At 38.1% G+C, this 20056-nt stretch overlaps 1 protein-coding gene across 2 annotated transcripts in view; it reads left to right on the plus strand.

Moving 5' to 3' along the window:
* The window catches only part of LOC117333861 (probable peptidylglycine alpha-hydroxylating monooxygenase 1), a 40929-nt gene that overhangs the window by 12677 nt on the left and 8196 nt on the right, over window positions 1-20056 (plus strand). For both annotated transcript variants that reach the window (XM_033893281.1, XM_033893280.1), the window contains exons 4-5: window positions 10872-10965; window positions 12427-12545. In XM_033893281.1, the coding sequence (XP_033749172.1) occupies window positions 10872-10965; window positions 12427-12545 (213 nt within the window). The remainder of the gene's footprint in view (window positions 1-10871; window positions 10966-12426; window positions 12546-20056) is intronic.

Here is a 20056-nt window from a genome sequence, read left to right on the forward strand (position 1 = left end):
GTCCTCACCCGTTAGATATGTTATCCTAAGTCTATCATCAGTCCTCCTCACCCGTTAGATATGTTATCCTAAGTCTACCATCAGTCCTCACCCGTTAGATATGTTATCCTAAGTCTATCATCAGTCCTCCTCATCCGTTAGATATGTTATCCTAAGTCTACCATCAGTCCTCACCCGTTAGATATGTTATCCTAAGTCTACCATCAGTCCTCACCCGTTAGATATGTTATCCTAAGTCTATCATCAGTCCTCATCCGTTAGATATGTTATCCTAAGTCTACCATCAGTCCTCGTCCGTTAGATATGTTATCCTAAGTCTATCATCGGTCCTCATCCGTTAGATATGTTATCCTAAGTCTATCATCAGTCCTCACCCGTTAGATATGTTATCCTAAGTCTATCATCAGTCCTCATCCGTTAGATATGTTATCCTAAGTCTATCATCAGTCCTCGTCCGTTAGAGATGTTATCCTAAGTCTATCATCAGTCCTCCTCATCCGTTAGATATGTTATCCTAAGTCTATCATCAGTCCTCCTCACCCATTAGACATGTTATCCTAAGTCTACCATCAGTCCTCCTCATCCGTTAGACATGTTATCCTAAGTCTACCATCAGTCCTCCTCATCCGTTAGATATGTTATCCTAAGTCTATCATCAGTCCTCCTCATCCGTTAGACATGTTATCCTAAGTCTACCATCAGTCCTCCTCATCCGTTAGACATGTTATCCTAAGTCTACCATCAGTCCTCACCCGTTAGATATGTTATCCTAAGTCTATCATCAGTCCTCCTCACCCGTTAGATATGTTATCCTAAGTCTACCATCAGTCCTCACCCGTTAGATATGTTATCCTAAGTCTATCATCAGTCCTCCTCATCCGTTAGATATGTTATCCTAAGTCTACCATCAGTCCTCACCCGTTAGATATGTTATCCTAAGTCTACCATCAGTCCTCACCCGTTAGATATGTTATCCTAAGTCTATCATCAGTCCTCCTCATCCGTTAGATATGTTATCCTAAGTCTATCATCAGTCCTCATCCGTTAGATATGTTATCCTAAGTCTTCCATCAGTCCTCATCCGTTAGATATGTTATCATAAGTCTATCATCAGTCCTCATCCGTTAGATATGTTATCCTAAGTCTACCATCAGTCCTCCTCATCCGTTAGATATGTTATCCTAAGTCTACCATCAGTCCTCACCCGTTAGATATGTTATCCTAAGTCTATCATCAGTCCTCCTCACCCGTTAGATATGTTATCCTAAGTCTATCATCAGTCCTCCTCACCCGTTAGATATGTTATCCTAAGTCTATCATCAGTCCTCATCCGTTAGATATGTTATCCTAAGTCTATCATCAGTCCTCACCCGTTAGATATGTTATCCTAAGTCTACCATCAGTCCTCCTCACCCGTTAGATATGTTATCCTAAGTCTATCATCAGTCCTCATCCGTTAGATATGTTATCCTAAGTCTATCATCAGTCCTCATCCGTTAGATATGTTATCCTAAGTCTATCATCAGTCCTCCTCACCCATTAGACATGTTATCCTAAGTCTACCATCAGTCCTCCTCATCCGTTAGACATGTTATCCTAAGTCTACCATCAGTCCTCCTCATCCGTTAGATATGTTATCCTAAGTCTATCATCAGTCCTCCTCATCTGTTAGACATGTTATCCTAAGTCTACCATCAGTCCTCCTCATCCGTTAGACATGTTATCCTAAGTCTACCATCAGTCCTCACCCGTTAGATATGTTATCCTAAGTCTATCATCAGTCCTCCTCACCCGTTAGATATGTTATCCTAAGTCTACCATCAGTCCTCACCCGTTAGATATGTTATCCTAAGTCTATCATCAGTCCTCCTCATCCGTTAGATATGTTATCCTAAGTCTACCATCAGTCCTCACCCGTTAGATATGTTATCCTAAGTCTACCATCAGTCCTCACCCGTTAGATATGTTATCCTAAGTCTATCATCAGTCCTCCTCATCCGTTAGATATGTTATCCTAAGTCTACCATCAGTCCTCCTCATCCGTTAGATATGTTATCCTAAGTCTACCATCAGTCCTCCTCATCCGTTAGATATGTTATCCTAAGTCTACCATCAGTCCTCACCCGTTAGATATGTTATCCTAAGTCTATCATCAGTCCTCCTCACCCGTTAGATATGTTATCCTAAGTCTATCATCAGTCCTCCTCACCCGTTAGATATGTTATCCTTAGTCTATCATCAGTCCTCATCCGTTAGATATGTTATCCTAAGTCTATCATCAGTCCTCACCCGTTAGATATGTTATCCTAAGTCTACCATCAGTCCTCCTCACCCGTTAGATATGTTATCCTAAGTCTATCATCAGTCCTCATCCGTTAGATATGTTATCCTAAGTCTATCATCAGTCCTCGTCCGTTAGATATGTTATCCTAAGTCTACCATCAGTCCTCATCCGTTAGATATGTTATCCTAAGTCTATCATCAGTCCTCATCCGTTAGATATGTTATCCTAAGTCTATCATCAGTCCTCACCCGTTAGATATGTTATCCTAAGTCTACCATCAGTCCTCCTCATCCGTTAGATATGTTATCCTAAGTCTACCATCAGTCCTCCTCACCCGTTAGATATGTTATCCCAAGTCTATCATCAGTCCTCACCCGTTAGATATGTTATCCTAAGTCTACCATCAGTCCTCCTCACCCGTTAGATATGTTATCCTAAGTCTACCATCAGTCCTCATCCGTTAGAGATGTTATCCTAAGTCTACCATCAGTCCTCCTCACCCGTTAGATATGTTATCCTAAGTCTATCATCAGTCCTCACCCGTTAGATATGTTATCCTAAGTCTACCATCAGTCCTCCTCATCCGTTAGATATGTTATCCTAAGTCTACCATCAGTCCTCCTCATCCGTTAGACATGTTATCCTAAGTCTACCATCAGTCCTCACCCGTTAGATATGTTATCCTAAGTCTATCATCAGTCCTCCTCACCCGTTAGATATGTTATCCTAAGTCTACCATCAGTCCTCACCCGTTAGATATGTTATCCTAAGTCTATCATCAGTCCTCCTCATCCGTTAGATATGTTATCCTAAGTCTACCATCAGTCCTCACCCGTTAGATATGTTATCCTAAGTCTACCATCAGTCCTCACCCGTTAGATATGTTATCCTAAGTCTACCATCAGTCCTCATCCGTTATATATGTTATCCTAAGTCTACCATCAGTCCTCATCCGTTAGATATGTTATCCTAAGTCTATCATCAGTCCTCATCCGTTAGATATGTTATCCTAAGTCTATCATCAGTCCTCACCCGTTAGATATGTTATCCTAAGTCTACCATCAGTCCTCCTCATCCGTTAGATATGTTATCCTAAGTCTACCATCAGTCCTCCTCACCCGTTAGATATGTTATCCCAAGTCTATCATCAGTCCTCACCCGTTAGATATGTTATCCTAAGTCTACCATCAGTCCTCCTCACCCGTTAGATATGTTATCCTAAGTCTACCATCAGTCCTCATCCGTTAGAGATGTTATCCTAAGTCTACCATCAGTCCTCCTCACCCGTTAGATATGTTATCCTAAGTCTATCATCAGTCCTCACCCGTTAGATATGTTATCCTAAGTCTACCATCAGTCCTCCTCATCCGTTAGATATGTTATCCTAAGTCTACCATCAGTCCTCCTCACCCGTTAGATATGTTATCCTAAGTCTATCATCAGTCCTCACCCGTTAGATATGTTATCCTAAGTCTACCATCAGTCCTCCTCACCCGTTAGATATGTTATCCTAAGTCTACCATCAGTCCTCACCCGTTAGATATGCTATCCTAAGTCTACCATCAGTCCTCACCCGTTAGATATGTTATCCTAAGTCTACCATCAGTCCTCCTCATCCGTTAGATATGTTATCCTAAGTCTATCATCAGTCCTCCTCACCCGTTAGATATGTTATCCTAAGTCTACCATCAGTCCTCAACCGTTATATATGTTATCCTAAGTCTACCATCAGTCCTCATCCGTTAGACATGTTATCCTAAGTCTATCATCAGTCCTCACCCGTTAGATATGTTATCCTAAGTCTACCATTAGTCATCATCCGTTAGATATGTTATCCTAAGTCTATCATCAGTCCTCGTCCGTTAGATATGTTATCCTAAGTCTATCATCAGTCCTCCTCACCCGTTAGATATGTTATCCTAAGTCTACCATCAGTCCTCACCCGTTAGATATGCTATCCTAAGTCTATCATCAGTCCTCCTCACCGTTAGATATGTTATCCTAAGTCTATCATCAGTCCTCATCCGTTAGATATGTTATCCTAAGTCTATCATCAGTCCTCATCCGTTAGATATGTTATCCTAAGTCTACCATCAGTCCTCCTCATCCGTTAGATATGTTATCCTAAGTCTATCATCAGTCCTCGTCCGTTAGATATGTTATCCTAAGTCTACCATCAGTCCTCATCCGTTAGATATGTTATCCTAAGTCTATCATCAGTCCTCATCCGTTAGATATGTTATCCTAAGTCTACCATCAGTCCTCATCCGTTAGATATGTTATCCTAAGTCTATCATCAGTCCTCATCCGTTAGATATGTTATCCTAAGTCTATCATCAGTCCTCCTCACCCGTTAGATATGTTATCCTAAGTCTATCATCAGTCCTCACCCGTTAGATATGTTATCCTAAGTCTATCATCAGTCCTCATCCGTTAGATATGTTATCCTAAGTCTACCATCAGTCCTCCTCACCCGTTAGATATGTTATACTAAGTCTATCATCAGTCCTCATCCGTTAGATATGTTATCCTAAGTCTATCATCAGTCCTCATCCGTTAGATATGTTATCCTAAGTCTATCATCAGTCCTCCTCATCCGTTAGATATGTTATCCTAAGTCTATCATCAGTCCTCATCCGTTAGATATGTTATCCTAAGTCTATCATCAGTCCTCATCCGTTAGATATGTTATCCTAAGTCTACCATCAGTCCTCATCCGTTAGATATGTTATCCTAAGTCTATCATCAGTCCTCATCCGTTAGATATGTTATCCTAAGTCTGTCATCAGTCCTCATCCGTTAGATATGTTATCCTAAGTCTATCATCAGTCCTCATCCGTTAGATATGTTATCCTAAGTCTATCATCAGTCCTCATCCGTTAGATATGTTATCCTAAGTCTACCATCAGTCCTCATCCGTTAGATATGTTATCCTAAGTCTATCATCAGTCCTCATCCGTTAGATATGTTATCCTAAGTCTATCATCAGTCCTCGTCCGTTATATATGTTATCCTAAGTCTACCATCTGTCCTCCTCATCCGTTAGACATGTTATCCTAAGTCTATCATCAGTCCTCCTCACCCGTTAGATATGTTATCCTAAGTCTACCATCAGTCCTCTTCATCCGTTAGACGTGTTATCCTAAGTCTATCATCAGTCCTCATCCGTTAGATGTTATCCTAAGTCTACCATCAGTCCTCATCCGTTAGATATGTTATCCTAAGTCTACCATCAGTCATCATCCGTTAGATATGTTATCCTAAGTCTGTCATCAGTCCTCATCCGTTAGACATGTTATCCTAAGTCTATCATCAGTCCTCCTCATCCGTTAGATATGTTATCCTAAGTCTATCATCAGTCCTCCTCATCCGTTAGATATGTTATCCTAAATCTATCATCAGTCCTCATCCGTTAGATATGTTATACTAAGTCTACCATCAGTCCTCATCCGTTAGACATGTTATCCTAAGTCTACCATCAGTCCTCATTCGTTAGATATGTTATCCTAAGTCTATCATCAGTCCTCGTCCGTTATATATGTTATCCTAAGTCTACCATCTGTCCTCCTCATCCGTTAGACATGTTATCCTAAGTCTATCATCAGTCCTCCTCACCCGTTAGATATGTTATCCTAAGTCTACCATCAGTCCTCTTCATCCGTTAGACGTGTTATCCTAAGTCTATCATCAGTCCTCATCCGTTAGATGTTATCCTAAGTCTACCATCAGTCCTCATCCGTTAGATATGTTATCCTAAGTCTACCATCAGTCATCATCCGTTAGATATGTTATCCTAAGTCTGTCATCAGTCCTCATCCGTTAGACATGTTATCCTAAGTCTATCATCAGTCCTCATCCGTTAGATATGTTATCCTAAGTCTACCATCAGTCATCATCCGTTAGATATGTTATCCTAAGTCTGTCATCAGTCCTCATCCGTTAGACATGTTATCCTAAGTCTATCATCAGTCCTCCTCATCCGTTAGATATGTTATCCTAAGTCTATCATCAGTCCTCCTCATCCGTTAGATATGTTATCCTAAATCTATCATCAGTCCTCATCCGTTAGATATGTTATACTAAGTCTACCATCAGTCCTCATCCGTTAGACATGTTATCCTAAGTCTACCATCAGTCCTCATTCGTTAGATATGTTATCCTAAGTCTATCATCAGTCCTCGTCCGTTATATATGTTATCCTAAGTCTACCATCTGTCCTCCTCATCCGTTAGACATGTTATCCTAAGTCTATCATCAGTCCTCCTCACCCGTTAGATATGTTATCCTAAGTCTACCATCAGTCCTCTTCATCCGTTAGACGTGTTATCCTAAGTCTATCATCAGTCCTCATCCGTTAGATGTTATCCTAAGTCTACCATCAGTCCTCATCCGTTAGATATGTTATCCTAAGTCTACCATCAGTCATCATCCGTTAGATATGTTATCCTAAGTCTGTCATCAGTCCTCATCCGTTAGACATGTTATCCTAAGTCTATCATCAGTCCTCCTCATCCGTTAGATATGTTATCCTAAGTCTATCATCAGTCCTCCTCATCCGTTAGATATGTTATCCTAAATCTATCATCAGTCCTCATCCGTTAGATATGTTATACTAAGTCTACCATCAGTCCTCATCCGTTAGACATGTTATCCTAAGTCTACCATCAGTCCTCATTCGTTAGATATGTTATCCTAAGTCTACCATCAGTCCTCCTCACCCGTTAGATATGTTATCCTAAGTCTGTCATCAGTCCTCCTCATCCGTTAGATATATTATCCTAAGTCTGTCATCAGTCCTCCTCATCCGTTAGAAATGTTATCCTAAGTCTACCATCAGTCCTCGTCCGTTAGATATGTTATCCTAAGTCTACCATCAGTCCTCAACCGCTAGATATGTTATCCTAAGTCTACCATCAGTCCTCCTCACCCGTTAGATATGTTATCCTAAGTCTGTCATCAGTCCTCCTCGTCCGTTAGATATGTTATCCTAAGTCTATCATCAGTCCTCATCCGTTAGATATGTTATCCTAAGTCTATCATCAGTCCTCATCCGTTAGATATGTTATCCTAAGTCTACCATCAGTTATTTTCCTATCGTATTGAATCCCTCCAACACCCACCACTTTGCCACGTGATTAGGTTTTACGTGAAGGATCGTCTGATTGGAGTTCTCACTACAAGCAGATGATCTGTTTAAATGACTGTGATGGTTGATACAAGCCTAATATCAGTCTAGTCGTGTCGGGTTTAAATCCTAGTACCGCAGTGATTACCGCCATATTATTAAGGTTTTTAATTAATATAGACGTATAGACGTCAATACAGGTATGCTGAAACAACTATACTGACCGTGTTTCTACAATATTTAAGGATTAACATCAATTTTTTTTTTGTTATACAGTCATAACAGAAAAAAACTGGAGTGTACTCTAAATAAACCGCGAAGCGGTTTATGAAGAGAGTTAGATATATTATCCTAAGTCTATCATCAGTCCTCATCCGTTAGATATGTTATCCTAAGTCTACCATCAGTTCTCCTCACCCGTTAGATATGTTATCCTAAGTCTGTCATCAGTCCTCATCCGTTAGATATGTTATCCTAAGTCTATCATCAGTCCTCATCCGTTAGATATGTTATCCTAAGTCTATCATCAGTCCTCATCCGTTAGATATGTTATCCTAAGTCTACCATCAGTCCTCATCCGTTAGATATGTTATCCTAAGTCTACCATCAGTCCTCCTCATAAGTCTATCATCAGTCCTCATCCGTTAGATATGTTATCCTAAGTCTACCATCAGTCCTCATCCGTTAGACATGTTATCCTAAGTCTGTCATCAGTCCTCATCCGTTAGATATGTTATCCTAAGTCTACCATCAGTCCTCATCCGTTAGACATGTTATCCTAAGTCTATCATCAGTCCTCCTCATCCGTTAGATATGTTATCCTAAGTCTATCATCAGTCCTCCTCATCCGTTAGATATGTTATCCTAAATCTATCATCAGTCCTCATCCGTTAGATATGTTATACTAAGTCTACCATCAGTCCTCATCCGTTAGACATGTTATCCTAAGTCTACCATCAGTCCTCATTCGTTAGATATGTTATCCTAAGTCTATCATCAGTCCTCGTCCGTTATATATGTTATCCTAAGTCTACCATCTGTCCTCCTCATCCGTTAGACATGTTATCCTAAGTCTATCATCAGTCCTCCTCACCCGTTAGATATGTTATCCTAAGTCTACCATCAGTCCTCTTCATCCGTTAGACGTGTTATCCTAAGTCTATCATCAGTCCTCATCCGTTAGATGTTATCCTAAGTCTACCATCAGTCCTCATCCGTTAGATATGTTATCCTAAGTCTACCATCAGTCATCATCCGTTAGATATGTTATCCTAAGTCTGTCATCAGTCCTCATCCGTTAGACATGTTATCCTAAGTCTATCATCAGTCCTCCTCATCCGTTAGATATGTTATCCTAAGTCTATCATCAGTCCTCCTCATCCGTTAGATATGTTATCCTAAATCTATCATCAGTCCTCATCCGTTAGATATGTTATACTAAGTCTACCATCAGTCCTCATCCGTTAGACATGTTATCCTAAGTCTACCATCAGTCCTCATTCGTTAGATATGTTATCCTAAGTCTACCATCAGTCCTCCTCACCCGTTAGATATGTTATCCTAAGTCTGTCATCAGTCCTCCTCATCCGTTAGATATATTATCCTAAGTCTGTCATCAGTCCTCCTCATCCGTTAGAAATGTTATCCTAAGTCTACCATCAGTCCTCGTCCGTTAGATATGTTATCCTAAGTCTACCATCAGTCCTCAACCGCTAGATATGTTATCCTAAGTCTACCATCAGTCCTCCTCACCCGTTAGATATGTTATCCTAAGTCTGTCATCAGTCCTCCTCGTCCGTTAGATATGTTATCCTAAGTCTATCATCAGTCCTCATCCGTTAGATATGTTATCCTAAGTCTATCATCAGTCCTCATCCGTTAGATATGTTATCCTAAGTCTACCATCAGTTATTTTCCTATCGTATTGAATCCCTCCAACACCCACCACTTTGCCACGTGATTAGGTTTTACGTGAAGGATCGTCTGATTGGAGTTCTCACTACAAGCAGATGATCTGTTTAAATGACTGTGATGGTTGATACAAGCCTAATATCAGTCTAGTCGTGTCGGGTTTAAATCCTAGTACCGCAATGATTACCGCCATATTATTAAGGTTTTTAATTAATATAGACGTATAGACGTCAATACAGGTATGCTGAAACAACTATACTGACCGTGTTTCTACAATATTATATATTGCATAATTATAGTAGTCATGCTTAATGTCTTGCTGATCCGAGACATTCACGAGAACAAACGGCCGATGGTGGCATGTTTTATCCAATACGATTTCATGTCTCTAATTATTACGAGGTTAGCAATACGCAAGACAGGTAGCATTTTCGAAAATAAAGTTGTAAATACAATAATATGTATCATCAAATGAAACCTTTAACATGTGCATGCAAACGTCAGTAAAAGTAACGTCAATATCCTACAATCTTGTTTCATGCCTTTTCTGCCTTTCAAAATACCTCACTATAAGACTGCCATTTACTTACAAATGGACTCACGCCTCCTTGGAAACTTCAACCCACAGAAATCTATTCATGTCTAAATGTTAAAGTAAATCAATATAACAGATTTTCCTTTAATGAGAACAATATATAGAATATGGATGTGACCTTGTTTTTATTGAAACAACCTGTCGGGTTCAGTTATACCTACTGTTACCTAATGTTTGATTGCGACAATGTCATAATTTATTATATATGATAACGGATAGTCAACTCTGTTGAAAAGATTCTACTTTATCAGCAGAATTAGAATTTTTAACTGGTAACTGTGATGTGCTGTGAAAAACAGTTACATCGTGATTAATCTATTATCGTTTTAAATGGCGGGCGCTTACCATTCCGAGACACATGGTCTTACATGCAAATCTATATTTTGTTCGTATAAATCGATTGATCGTCGTTAAACTAGAGTTAAGGTTTTGTCTGCGTGGATTTTTCTCTGTTGTTTTTAGGAAAGTTGATGTATTCTCTGTTGTTTTTGTGTAAAGTTGATTCATTTTCTGTTGTTTTTGTGTACAATTGATTCATTTTCTGTTGTTTTTGTGTACAATTGATTCATTCTCTGTTGTTTTTGTGTAAAATTGATTTATTCTTTGTTGTTTTTGAGTAAAGTTTATGTATTCTCTGTTGTTTTTGAGTAAAGTTGATGTATTCTTTGTTGTTTTTGAGTAAAGTTGATGTATTCTTTGTTGTTTTTGAGTAAAGTTGATGTATTCTTTGTTGTTTTTGAGTAAAGTTTATGTATTCTCTGTTGTTTTTGAGTAAAGTTGATTTATTCTTTGTTGTTTTTGAGTAAAGTTTATTTATTCTCTCTTGTTTTTGTGTACAATTGATTTATTCTCTATTGTTTTTGTGTTCAATTGATGTTTTCATGGTTGATATATTCTCTGTTTTTGAGTCTCAATAATGATAATGATCTAAATAATACTGACATGTATGCTTATAGTTGGATTCCGCCCTCATGCCAACAAAGACATTGCCCACCACATTCTTCTCTACGGATGCAAAGAGCCAGGCGTCAGGGGTGATAACGCCATCTGGTGAGTATACTTTGAGGGTGTAAGGGGCCAGGTATCAGTGATTATAACGCCATCTGGTGAGTGTTCTTTGATGGTGTAAGGGGCCAGGTGTCAGTGATTATAACGCCATCTGGGGACTATTCTTTGAGGGTGTAAGGGGCCAGGTGTCAGGGGTGATAACGCCATCTGGTGAGTGTTCTTTGATGGTGTAAGGGGGCAGGCGTCAGTGATTATAACGCCATCTGGTGAGTGTTCTTTGATGGTGTAAGGGGGCAGGCGTCAGTGATTATAACGCCATCTGGTGAGTGTTCTTTGATGGTGTAAGGGGGCAGGCGTCAGTGATTATAACGCCATATGGTGAGTGTTCTTTGATGGTGTAAGGGGCCAGGTGTCAGTGATTATAACGCCATCTGATGAGTATTCTTTGAGGGTGTAAAGGGTCAGGTGTCAGGGGTGATAACACCATCTGGTGAGTAATCTTTGAGGGTGTAAAGGGCCAGGTGTCAGGGGTGATAACACCATCTGGTGAGTTTTCTTTGAGGGTGTAAGGGACCAGGCCTCAGGGGTGATATCGCCATCTGGTGAGTATTCTTTGAGGGAGTAAGGAGCTAGGCGTCAGAGGTGATAACACTGTAGTGAATATTTTAATGCTGTAAGAAAGTTTTGTTTGTTTGAAAATATCGTACTTTAAGATCGTTCCTTCAATTTTGTAATAAATTCCCATGGGAAGTTTTTACGTTCTGGCAATTTAAATTTCCCATGTATTGACGCCAAACATGACTACACAATTATTTTGCACAAAACATTTATTAAATGTGAATTAAATAACATAACCAGATGTTCTCTAAACTTAAAACGTAATTGTTTATCTATGTATATACACGGTATTTTAGCACCTGGATGTATTAAAACATAACTTTATTGACTGTTTGAAATTAAGATATTCTGAGAGTAAACAATGCTGTTTATATTTACAAAACGCTAAGACTATAGGCTTCAGTAATTCTATACACCTGTGCCTCGTATGACTCAGAAGACACGGACGACATTAGCTCCTTTCAATACAAACTCAGAGTTGGGTACAGTAAAACCAAAGTAAACTAAACTGTATCTACAACTGTCTCGTCCTTCTATGCCTCGTCATTGAGGGTAAGGGAGTTACGTGTTGGTACATATGAGACGAGTTCGGGAATTAAAAAAGGTCGAAGGAAATGTCAAAGATCTAGATTGAGAGGTGCAATTATCCCATCCTTCAATTAAGTTCATAATTTTCAATATTGGGTTTTAAAATAAGTACATGTACAAATTCTGAACCGAGGCACTATTTAAATGATATGACATGCAAAGTTACGGCCAACCTTTTGACTTAAGTCTACCAGAACAACTTGTTGACCACTTTAAAATATAAGAAATGATAACAATAAAGATTGCTGTTGTATTTCCTGAACCAGCAATATAGACTTATATATTTTTGGTTAACAGGAACTGTGGCGAGATGGCCCACACCACTTCCTCCTACTCAACGGCCGGGGTCTGTGGCAAAGGTCAACAGATTGTTTACGCTTGGGCAATGGACGCCCCGGCCCTCAAACTCCCTGAAGGTAAGATGGCCTACACTTTACATATATTGAATTCCCGCCGAACTGATACAATTTCAGACCGTATTAAATTTGACCCTCACAATGATACAAGGACCACTTTCTGGAAACCTTACTGATAGAGTGGCGGTGTTTGATTCCAGAAAGCCAGGGACCGATTCTCAAGCTGTGTCTGACATTCTGTCTGGGTTTGTCATCTTCCTATTCCACGTACACACACTATGCCACTTGATTATACTGAGACATTTTAAACTACTTTTCAAAAGCTAGTATAAATCATCAACACGTAATTAACCTAAATAGCTTCTCTTCGTCGATTGGTTTGGGTGTTGGGCAGTTATGTGTTTTTTCTGTTTAGAAATTCTTATTGAATAACAATTTCATTCTTGAGGTCATCCTCGATTGCTATGTGACTGTAGCCCTTGAAGTATCGAGGATGTCCTGAAGTTTACCCTGATATATATATATATATCACAATATGCTTTTATAACATATACATATGAATACCCTATTTACATTATGGAACCGTAATGGTGTTTGTATATATATATTGCCATCAAATTACTTATGTGATGGAATGGTTCAATAATATTTGAATTTCGAATTTGATTTGTAAAAGGACTCATGCATAATGCAATTGAAAACATTCTAGACTTCAGTCGCCAGGAACTGGTATGACTGGCAATTGATATCAATCGAAAGTTATCGCATTTCTGATATCTGTCAACGACACAAAGGCCGATATATAATAAAAGCTTATTTCATGAATCCTCCTGTCCTCTCGTATGCCGTCATTCTGACAAAACACGTGTAACGCAAAATACATATCTATACGCATGTGACACAATGCGTCACGGTTAGACAAGACGGGTTAAGCCGCATGGCTGATAAAACTGTTCGTTGTCCTGGGTAAAGACAAACTCGGAGACTGTGAGAAAACTGGTCGATACATTTACAGTTATCTTGAGCAAGATTACTTGTCAAAGTCGTAATATCCAAGTCAACAACGAGAGGGAAACACACGACATTGTCTCGTTAAGATACGGAACATCAATATCACCTCAGCACAGTAAACAGATAGAAGCAATGTAAACAGGAAGTGGAATTTGAATACCGGAAACAAAACAAGATTTAATTGAAACGGAACCGAGCACACCAAAAATGTTTGTTTCATTTGGCAGTGTCATTAAATTGAGTGTTTAGAGAAGGAAACTGCACCTATTTCTTTAGAAAACATTACACGCCCATCTGTTGATACAGTAAAAGGGTTGTGTTTACTAGGAACGAGACGTACCCATCAGTTTCACGTGACATTAATTACTATCTCTGATGTGCCACTATGATGTTTGAAGAATCCACCCTACCCTTATTGATCGAGTCTTTGTAAACAAGGTTTGCAGAAAGCCGCTTATATAGAGCAGGCCTGAATGAACAGAACGGCTTTAATGCTATTTGGAGGAGGAATTTAATTGCTATTTCGCTGAATACCGACATCATTACGACAGTATTTGGTACAATATCCAAAATTGTATCTTTATGAATATTGAGCCTGCTATACGACGCTGGACTAATTTCACGTATGCCTAAAGGGATACTAAAAACAAACTATGAATAAGAATTTCTTCGTCGATTTACTCACTCTGATCAAAGAATATCCGATAACGCATATCAGTCTATGAATGGAACTCTACAGAAATCCTGGGCCGTAAATATAACTAAAAAACTCCAGCGTATATTTCAGAAAACCTATTCTTTGTGACATAGCAAAAAATTCGTTTATCGCAGATTGTTCTTAGTTGATTGTCGAAATGCTGCATATCACATTTATTTGTGTTATATAATCTGTTAAATTCACTCAAGCTGTTTCTTTTGTCAAAACATCCTTAAATCTCTATACAGATATAATCACCCGTAATAAAACATTAGATTGTCAACATTACATATTCCTTTAGGAATTAGAAAAATAACACACAATCGATTTTCAACGTATATGAATCACAATGACAAATTTGACAGAAATTCTTAGTGTCCGTGACAGAGTGTTCTAAAAACATCTTTCTTCCCTCAGTTGGTTTTCTCGGTACTACGAGATAAAGTGACGTGCCCTGCGTTCTGTTTATATTTGTCGACTGGTTTTCACGTCACGAAACTGCAATCATTATGCAGTGAATACAGAGTTCCCTTTGGGATATAACATGACTTATCACTTGTGCGGAATTAGATACTTAATGCATTATTCAATTTAAGACAAAATGAAAATAAAAAAAAAATGACTGATAAGACATTAAACTTCCTTGCCAACATTTCTTGTGGTTGTATCTCTATATGGAATACCAGCTTGTACAATTGCCCTTGAACACGCAGACTTCTGTGTATGCAGATCGTTAACTCATGGGTATAGAGGAAGGAGCTAATATTGAATTATCTGTGCGCCCACACACACGACTATCGATTTTACCTTCCAAGTGGAAAGCAGTTGTTTGTTCTACTGTTTTTAGTCACTTAGGAAGTGGCAGGCACTTAGTAATGTCCAATCCAATAAAATGGACTTCCGAGGTACAGGCGGAAGTTTGGCTAGTGTCCATGTGCCATACAGTCGAAAAAGTTAAACCTATTGGAATGCTTCATATCAAGTTTTTTCTTTTTGCTGTTCAGATGAAGTTATCTTTATTTACTGGTCAGAATAATATGTTTTCTTATTGGATGGTCAGAATAAGACGTCTTATTGGATAGACAAGATAATGCATCTTATTGGATAGACAGGATAATGCATCTTATTTGATAGACATAATGAGTCATCTTATTGGATAGATAGGATAATGCATCTTATTGGATGGTCAGAATAAGATATCTGATTGGATGGTCAGAATAAGATATCTGATTGGATGGTCAGAATAAGATGTCTGATTGGATAGTTAGAATAATATATCTTATTGGATGGTCAGAATAAGATATCTGATTGGTTAGTCAGAATAAGATATCTGATTGGTTAGTCAGAATAAGATATCTGATTGGTTAGTCAGAATCAGGCATTCTCTCCATTCGATTGCCCAAATAAATTTACAGTTGTTGCTAGGGAAAGATAAGCATTTCACACGGGGTATGTAAAGAAAACTGACCGTGGAAATTGAATGTGAGATTGAAATAAGATAGAGATGATTTCCTGGTTTTAGATACAAATTTCAATATATTTGACATATGGTACCAGTGAAGTGATTTGGTGTGCTTCAGTATTTATTTTTGTGGATGAAGACGAATAATTCCTCATTTTGAGTTTTATGTTTGAAAATGGTGTTATCTTTTTAGATATGGTGTGTTTTAGGTTAACTAACTACAATGTACGTGGATACTCCTGTATAAATCAGTTAACTAACTAAAATGTAGGTGGATACTCCTGTATAAATCACTGTTAACTAACTACAATGTACGTGGATACTCCTGTATAAATCACTGTTAACTAACTACAATGTACGTGGATACTCCTGTATAAATCACTGTTAACTAACTACAATGTACGTGGATGCTCCTGTATAAATCACTGTTAACTAACTACAATGTACGTGGATGCTCCTGTATAAATCACTGTTAACTAACTACAATGTACGTGGATACTCCTGTATAAATCACTGTTAACTAACTACAATGTACGTGGATACTCCTGTATAAATCACTGTTAACTAACTACAATGTACGTGGATACTCCTGTATAAATCACTGTTAACTAACTACAATGTACGTGGATACTCCTGTATAAATCACTGTTAACTTGCTACAATGTACGTGGATACTCCTTTATAAATCACTGTTAACTAACTACAATGTACGTGGATACTCCTGTATAAATCACTGTTAACTTGCTACAATGTACGTGGATACTCCTTTATAAATCACTGTTAACTAACTACAATGTACGTGGATACTGGATACTTCTGTATAAATCACCGTTAACTAACTACAATGTACGTGGATACTCCTGTATAAATCACTGTTAACTAACTACAATGTACGTGGGATACTCCTATATAAATCACTGTTAAAATAAAATATAACACTGGAGATAAAGGCTTACATTACATGTAAATATTTTTGAAACCATATTAAAAACACGTTGAATTTTGTAGTTCTTGTCGAGAGTGTTATTCGAACCACTATAGAGAGCATTGTTTGGCCTGTTTAGACAGACATTCTCCAGTGATACGAACTTCCTTTTCATACCAATGGAGAACCAAAAATAGCACCGAACTAATGTACAGTTTTACACCAGGGACATAAAAGCCAGGGAATGCATTTATCTCAATAGAAGCCTACTCCACGCGAGATTGATTATGCTGGAATGGAGTATAGATGTGCTGACCATTAACAGTGACGTTGTCTTTGTTGAAGAAATGTCCTGTTCTGGTGCTGATGGAAGCGTTGTTACCAGCCAGACCAGGCTATAACGAGGATTTTGAGAGATCTGATTTGGTATATCTTATTTAGAGTTTATCTGTAAGTGTATACTGTTTTCTATGAACCCAACACGTATGATCTAACTGGAATTCATCAATAATACGTTGAAAAGTGCATCGTGGGCGAATCTGTTGAGAATGTAACAACGTATGGATTTTTGTCCAGTCCTACGCTGTTAGCAGGAACCCAGACTCGACCTCATGTTGTATTCAGGAGAGCTGAATCTTATCTACGATGTACCACTTCCATAACCACCAAACTCTTTCATTCTATGGACGGGATTTCATCGCATTTGAAACCCAGTTATCGAATTTCTATCTATCACCATACAAAATCCACTCTACTTGTTTTGTAGCAGCATTCATTGAAAATGCCATTTTAATCCCATTCTAAAGAAACGTACTTCTATTGGTTATGGTTTCCGTATGACTGTCACTGAAGATATTTTAGATTGCTACATCAATTTTGTATATCCCATTATGTAATACTGATTATATGTAAATTGGCTGTCGACGTCGTGCCACATTCATGAAATCACAGTACAAGAAAACATCGGGTAATCTAGTATACTCCACATTAATTTGATATCATATCATAAGCCATGATGAGCCTGAGGTAACGATACGTTGGTAATTTGATTTCTGTTCGTCGACGAGTAATTGCTTTTCGTTGCTGATCTATATATAGACTCTCTGTGTTAAAGGTGTCCTGCAAGCCATGATATGATTGGCTTCGTTTGAAATCGACATTCTATTACTCATGTTTGTTACACGTTATTTGTCTCTAGGATGATGGAGAGGAATTTACTCAGACATGTCCATTAAACTCCAAATTGTAATATGCTCTTATGATGTATATCCTGTAATTAAGAAAAAACAGAAATGCTTCAAACGAAGTATTCATGTTATGGATAATAATATTAGTATCATTATTGATATTTTGTTAAGTATAAGTTGGATTGATTTTATTTCATGGAATTTCATTCCTCGGCTGCTGGCCTCATTATAAATTGATAAAATGTACTCTGTTTCATTTCTATTTTCACATGGGTTACATGAAGATTAGTTTTCCAGACTTGTATAGCAAAATAGTTGTAAGTGCATTAAAGGGAGTATCTGGTAATCATTTTGTCAGATATCTCCTAAAACCATGTTCGTATTTAGTACCACGCCATTTTATCTTAACACCAATCTATACATAAATGATTAAATCATGGTGCTCATCGGTATAGGTTAAACGGCCAAAGGTCAAATGTTACCATCTTGAAAAAAAAACATGAAATTATTAAATGTACAATCAAATAACTATTTGTTGATAAGAGGGATGTCAGTTTTGTGTGTACATCTATGTGAGCTTCCACTCACTTACTCGACATTAGCATACTGAAACAGCATTGACTCGAACAATGACTCGAACAGTGACTCGAACAATGACTCGAACAGTGGCTCGAACAATGACTCGAACAATGACTCGAACAATGACTCGAACAATGGCTCGAACAATGACTCGAACAATGACTCGAACAATGACTCGAACAGTGGCTCGAACAATGACTCAAACAGTGACTCGAACAGTGGCTCGAACAGTGGCTCGAACAATGACTCGAACAATGACTCGAACAGTGGCTCGAACAATGACTCGAACAGTGGCTCGAACAATGACTCGAACAGTGGCTCGAACAGTGGCTCGAACAATGACTCGAACAGTGGCTCGAACAATGACTCGAACAGTGGCTCGAACAGTGGCTCGAACAGTGACTCGAACAATGACTCAAACAGTGACTCGAACAGTGGCTCGAACAGTGGCTCGAACAATGACTCGAACAATGACTCGAACAGTGACTCGAACACGTCAGCAGTGTTCCTGTTGATACACGTAAATGAGTCAATGATAAACTTAAGTTTGATTTTTTTTTGTTTGGTTAAATATGACGAATTTGAAGATGACGTAATACATATTGATCCGTATGTAAAAGGATAATGTTTTCATATGATTCCAGATGACCTCCCCAATGGAATAGATTTTTGTGATTTTACCCACATTACATAATATTCACACCTAGCTTTTTTTAGCAACAACTGCTACCTTTGCCAATAAGTCTAAGACACTCCCGGTGATATTCACCAGTAATTTCTTGGGGTATTACTATAAATTATGTAGTACCTGTGATTAGCTTGGCTATATCGCCGAGTTACTGACTGAAACTACAAACGACTTGTATAAACTGACATTTGACAGCCATTTCATACCACGTTGTAAAAACCTCCCTTGAATTTTGATAAACATTTTGAATGTTGTCGATTTGTAGCTATAACTTCATAGCTAAATGTCTCAACGGTCAGGCATGTTTGTCACTGGTATGTGTCACTAGTGGGTAATACTAGCATGGCGGGTAGAAACCTGGAACATGTGACATGCTAAAATGCTCGTTCACAGCCATGTTATTCATTACTTGTCAACAGCGCCAAACTGTTTGCTAAAAACGTCTGCGTCTCGATACTTGACTATATCATCACCACGACCGACATATTCAGAACTAGCATTTCAAAAAAGAAGATATATTATCCTCTTTACTAGCACAAAATCTGGAAGATTTTTAAAAACGATTCTAAGCCAGTAATTTTTATTTATATCGTCTTTACGTGTTTGCTGTTAAAATACTTGTGTGTAGTCAGCAGCATTTTAGCTGTCTACTTAACACTTCCCCAGTGCTTATTTTGAGAACGTAGCGTTACATATTTAACTTGTTGTTAATGTACATTATGTAAAAGAACACGCTTCCCCTGGCGCAATAACTTGTCCTATTACCATTTACTTTTATAACTGTCTTCGTTTGATTAAATTGTGATGTTTGATTGATTCTGAGTTTTAAATGTTGGGTTTATTTACATTTTTTTCTATTTTTTTGGTTTGTTTGGGTTTTTTTTTGTATTTTTTTTGTTTTTGTTTTTGTTTTTTTGTGTTTTGTATTTTGTCGTTAGAATAGCCTGACATATTTACTGGTTATCTCTAAATAATCAAACCTAAAACAATCATTATATAAATCGGACGATAATAATATGTTT

The sequence above is a fragment of the Pecten maximus genome, chromosome 9 (genome assembly GCF_902652985.1).
Source record: "Pecten maximus chromosome 9, xPecMax1.1, whole genome shotgun sequence".
NCBI lineage: Eukaryota > Metazoa > Mollusca > Bivalvia > Pectinida > Pectinidae > Pecten > Pecten maximus.